General features: G+C 61.6%; 2 protein-coding genes across 2 annotated transcripts in view; one reads left to right on the top strand and one right to left on the bottom strand.

The window, feature by feature from the left end:
- Window positions 1-1,929, top strand: part of RELA (RELA proto-oncogene, NF-kB subunit) — a gene marked incomplete at its 5' end in the record, with an annotated part of 7,109 nt that extends 5,180 nt beyond the window's left edge. Inside the window, one exon of the mRNA XM_025193570.1 lies at window positions 8-1,929. Within this exon, the coding sequence (XP_025049355.1) occupies window positions 8-559 (552 nt within the window). The remainder of the gene's footprint in view (window positions 1-7) is intronic.
- Window positions 1,930-2,060: 131 nt separating this feature from the next.
- CUNH11orf68 (chromosome unknown C11orf68 homolog) lies at window positions 2,061-4,681 on the bottom strand. Its single transcript, XM_006037105.3, has 2 exons — window positions 4,615-4,681; window positions 2,061-3,910 (listed from the first exon to the last, which is right to left on the bottom strand). Exon 2 carries the CDS (start codon window positions 3,883-3,885, stop codon window positions 3,160-3,162), a length of 726 nt encoding a protein of 241 aa, XP_006037167.1. The 5' UTR covers window positions 3,886-3,910; window positions 4,615-4,681; the 3' UTR covers window positions 2,061-3,159.
- Between the last annotated feature and the right edge of the window lie 313 nt (window positions 4,682-4,994).

The following is a 4,994-nucleotide window of genomic DNA, read 5'->3' as shown; positions in this document are numbered from 1 at the left end:
GCCCCAGCCCCCACTGAAGCCCCCCAGTGCCTTCCCCTTCGCCACTGCAGTACCCCGGGGCCCGCCACTGCTGCAGACCCTGCCCCCCGCCTCCATGGCTGCCATGGGCCCGCCCCCTGTCAACACCTTCAGCACAGTGAACCTGGAGGAGTTCTCCAGCCTGGGGCTGTCGCCGCGGCCCCCCGGCGAGGCGGAGACCCACCTGGCCGACGCGCTGCTGCAGCTGCAGTTCGAGGGCAACGCGGACGGGCCGGGGGGGCTGGACCTGGACGCGCTGGTGGACGACGTGACCTACACCAGCCTGGAGGCCATCAACACGGCCGAGTTTCGGCAGCTGCTGCAGGGGCAACCGGGGGGGGGCGCCACGGAGCCCGGCCCCCCCATGCTGCTCTCCTACCCCGAGTCCATCACGCGCCTGGTGAACAGCCAGCGGGGGGCACCGGACGGCGAGGACCCAGGCGCCAGCAGCTTTGTCAACGGGGCGCTGGGCGACGAGATGCTGCCCTCCATGGGCGACCTGGACCTGTCAGCGCTGCTCAGCCAGCTCGGGTCGTCCTAGGCTCCAGGCTGGGCCGGGGGGGGCAGAGGGACTCTGTTGCCCCCCCACCCGCACGTGGGGGCAACAGAGCGGGGTTGGGAGCTGCACTGCCCCTTCCCTGGACTCTGAAGTTGCCCCCACTTCCCATCACGTGCGGAGCTGGGGGCTGAACTGCCCCACCCCAGAGGGAGCTGAAGGATGGGGGCTTGAGGCCTCCATTGCCCCTGCTGGGGGGCTGGACTCTGGAATTGCCCCCCTCCACTCCAGATGGGGGTAAGAACAGGAGGGTGAGAGCTCAGTTGCCTTGAGTGGGGGGGCTAGACTCTGGAATTGCCCCCCCTTGGACTCTGGAATTGCCCCCCACCCCAGATGGGGTAAGAACAGGGTGATGAGAGCTCAATTGCCCCTGCTGGGGGCTGGAACTCTTGGACTCTCACACCCCCCACACTGGGGGTATGACCCCCCCCAGTTCCCACCTCTGGGTAATGAACTACCCCACCCTCCCAGGGGCTGGGGGGGCTGGAAAGGGGTAAATGGACTGCACTATTGTGTGCAGGGGGTGGAGAACCATAGTGGACTGGACTACTGGTTGCAGGTGGGGGGGTCAGAGTGGACTGAACTAGTTGCTGGGGGAGAGATCAAAGACTAAACCATTGTTTTCTTGGGGGGAGAGTGGATTGGCCCATTGCTCTCCCTGGGGAGGAGAGTGGGCTGGCCTATTCTCTGGATGGGGGGGAGCAGTGGTCTGCCCACTTGCTCCCCTGCAGGGCAGGAGGCCCTGCTAGTTTTGGAGCATGGACTGGCTCATCGGTGGGGGGAGGAAGTGGGCAGGTCCATTGGTCATTAGCTTGAAGAGGGGGTGAGTGGGTGGACTCATTCTTCTTGGAGAGGGGAGGAACCATGTGGCTCCGCCCTTAATGAGGCAGTGGACTCCCACTTCCTGTGGGGGGAGCAGATGGTGCTTCAATTGGCTGCCCTTCCCTAGAAGGCAGGGCATAGAGCAGCCAATCGGAGGCTTGCTTTGGTTATGGGGTGGGGGGGAACCTGCCTTAGAAGACAAGCATTAACCCCTTCCTGCCATTGTACCCCACACTGTACATGGCATGGCAACTGGTCTCCTTTGCCCTGGGGGGGGGGCAGTTTCTGGGGCCATAATACTCCCCCTCCCCTTTGCATTTTAATGCTTTGTGCCTTGTTGGGGGGAGCTAGCTTTAGCCCCCCCATTTTGACTTCCATTACTTGTATATGGCTGAGTTGGGGGGGAGGGGGGAGTTAACCCCAGGGGTGCCAAGCTGCCTGGCCTGTATTCTCACCTGACCCACCGTGCCAGGGCTGGGGGGGACAGATTTAAAGCTTATTTTTATGCCGCTAATAAACCCGAGTCAAACGCGGATCCTGGGCTGGCGTCTCCCTGCTGCGCCCAGACTGGGGAGGACCCCGGCGGGGAGGGGGCTGTCTCTGCTTAGTGGGACCAGTCTGGGGCAGGGGATTTCAAGGGCCTGTGGCCAAGATGGGACGGGGGTGAGGAGGTAGAGGCAGGACGCCTGGGTTCTCTCCCGGGCCTGGGAGGGGAGCGGATGCTGGGGTAGGGCAAGAGCAGGGGAGGCTGGGAGCCAGGACACTTGGGTCTGGAAGGAGGTCGGGGGGAGACTCAGATCCCTTCCTCCTCGGGCTGCCATGACCCGGCAGAGGCAGGGACCTTGCTCCCACAGGCTTGAAGACATGTAGGTGCCTAAATCTCTTGGGCCCTAGTCTGGGATGTCCCCTCTAGTACCCCAGATACGCAGGTCTGCAAAAGCCTTGGGTGGGTGGGGGGGAAGAGGAGGAGCCAGAGGGAGTCAAGAGCTGCTGATTGGCTGGAAAGGAGTCATTTTTATTGAGCTTTGTGACCTCTTGGAGCCTTAAAGGGCCACTGCACCAGCCTCACTGCAGGGCTCTGCATGAAAGGGGCAGCACCTTGGGAAAGAGCCCCTACTAGGGGGCAAAGAGCTGTGGCACTTTAAAAGCACTGGGTGGGGGGGAAGAGCCCCTCCAGTACAGGGGCCATGAGAGGGTTAAGCTGCCAGAGCTCCTGGACCACACTTCCCAGCAGGCCCTGAGCCAGGGAAGTAGTGCATGCTGGGACTTCTAGTCTCTCCACCCCAGCCCCCAGCCCAGCCTGTGCATGGGGGCATGCCTACCAGCCCCTCCTCACCTAAGGAAGCAGTGTAATACTGGGATACACGACCTCAGCCACACAGCTCCAATTCAGGGGAATCAGACCCCACAGGAGCAATGCATGCTGGGACACACTGCTCCAGTCCAGGCAGGGCCAGAAACCCCACCCCCCAAAGCAGTGCATGCTGTGACACGTAGCCTCACTCCCACTTCAGGTGAGGGGGGCAGACAATCTAAGGGAGGGGCAAGACCCTACACCCCACACAGAAGCAGTGCATGCTGGGATAAAGAACCACAGCTCCAGTCCAGGGAGGCAGATAGTCCAAGATACGCAGAAGGGGACAAGACCCCCACCCCCTCCACAGGAGCAGTGCATGCTGGGACACAGAGCCTCACCCCATTACTCCAGTCCAGGGACAGGGGGCTGAACAGTCAAAGGGGGGGGCCAGGCCCCCCCGCAATGCTTAAGTGACCTCGGCGTTGGTAACCTTGTTGAGGACACGGGAGCGCCGGGGCACACACTCCAGGTCGAAGCGGCTCTCATAGATGGTGGGGCAGAGGCGCCAGCGGTTGTCGCGGTAGATGCCCAGGTAGGTGTAGACATCAGGCTTGTAGGCCAGCGGGCACTTGACGCCAGCAGCCCGGATGGCAGCGTCGGCAGCCAGCACATGCTCCTCATCCGTGAAGTCATCCGTGTAGACACACACCACGTGGCGCCGCTCACCATCAGGGTGGCAGGGGCTCACCTTGGCCACGGTGAAGCGCCCGTCCAGCACAGCCCGGGCCACGCCGGCCCAGGCATGGTCCACCTTGAAGCCCGTGTCCAGGTGGATGAGCCACTTGCCCGTGAGCACACCGTGGTTGAGGGCCAGCTCCCGCACTGTGGTGTGGGTCACGGAGCGGCCACTCAGCTGCAGCCGCTCCCACGCCTCCTGCAAGCCCACCACATCACCCGCCTCAGGACTGTAGCCGGGACCATACACAGCAATCCAGCCCACGGGCCGTGGGCCATAGCGGGCCACGCGGGAGGGCGGATAGGTGGCCAGCCATGCCTCAAACTCGGCCCGAGGGGTGCGCCGGGCATCAAACACCACCCACGGGTCCATGTCGGCTGCCATTGACTCGGCCGCCAGCTGCTCAGCTGAGAAGGGGCCATCCCGGCCACCGTTGCCCTCATCCTGGTCTGACATAGCTGCTGGGTCCTGGAGCAGGCACCTGCCAATGCGGGGGAAGGTGGGGGGGAGGTATGGGAAAAAGTCAGGTGTCACAACTGCCTTATGGGAAGGCTGGGAGGCAAGTGGGCTAATTAGTTTGGAGTGACAAGCTTGTTAGGCTAAGGAGGAGCGGGCAAGGTAATTAGCTCTGAGAAAGGAGCTCTAGCTTTGCACTGGGCAGGCTAATTAGCTTAGGTAAGGGGTGGGCAGGCTAGTTAATTCTGAGGAAGAGGCTCCCTTGTTTGGCAGGGGCCAAACTAATTACCTTAAGCAGGGGGCAGGCAGGCCAATTAGTTTCAATTAGGGAGGGAAAGCTAATTCAGGTATGGTGCAGGTGGGCTAACTGGCAGATTGAAAGGCTCATCAGCTTCACATAGGACAGGCTAAACAGGTCAGGTAGGCTAATTACCTGGTCAAAGGGGTTTATTTTCAGTAATTGCCCTAGGTTTGGGGCTAATTCACTCCATCAAGGGGCTCTTCAACTTTGCAAAGGAGCAACTAATCAGCACAGGCGGGTGGGCTAAACTGTGACTGAAGGGCCTGACTGTTTTGGGAGCTACCCTTAGGGGAAGGCTGCTTAATGAGCCCAAGGATAGTACAAGCCAGCAGGCTAAACAGCTCCAATTGGAGGGGGATGGTTAATTAATTTAGGGTACAGGCAGCTAATCAGTTGCGATTGGGAAGGGGGCCGGTTAATTAACTTACAGCACAGGGCTAGCTCCTTAGTTGTACATTTAGCTTTGGTCGGGGGAATCCACAAGCTAATTAACCCAGCTATTAATTGGCTGGCAGCAGGGCTGTCCCTAGGGGGAGGCGAATAGAGGCAACTGCCCTGGGGGCCCCCCTGGAGCAGCAGCTCTGCGTCCAGCCGCTCGCTCCAGCCTCTTTGGGTCCGGGGCCTGTGGGAGCGGAGCAGGGGCAGGGCCCCGCACCCTGCTCGGGTCACCTCTGGCTGGCAGCTCTCTGCCCGGCAAGTAGCCCCAGAGAGCTGAGCTGGGCTGGGCTGGGCTGGGGGTCAGGGAGCGGGAAGGTGAGGGCTCTTTTACCCCCTGCCCTGTGGAGAAGCCCCCCCACCCCCAATGGCT

The sequence above is a fragment of the Alligator sinensis genome, unplaced genomic scaffold (assembly GCF_000455745.1).
Source record: "Alligator sinensis unplaced genomic scaffold, ASM45574v1 scaffold1318_2, whole genome shotgun sequence".
Classification (NCBI taxonomy): Eukaryota; Metazoa; Chordata; order Crocodylia; family Alligatoridae; genus Alligator; species Alligator sinensis.
The sequence above is the reverse complement of the archived record's forward strand: the minus strand, read 5'-3'. Positions and strand labels throughout refer to the sequence as shown.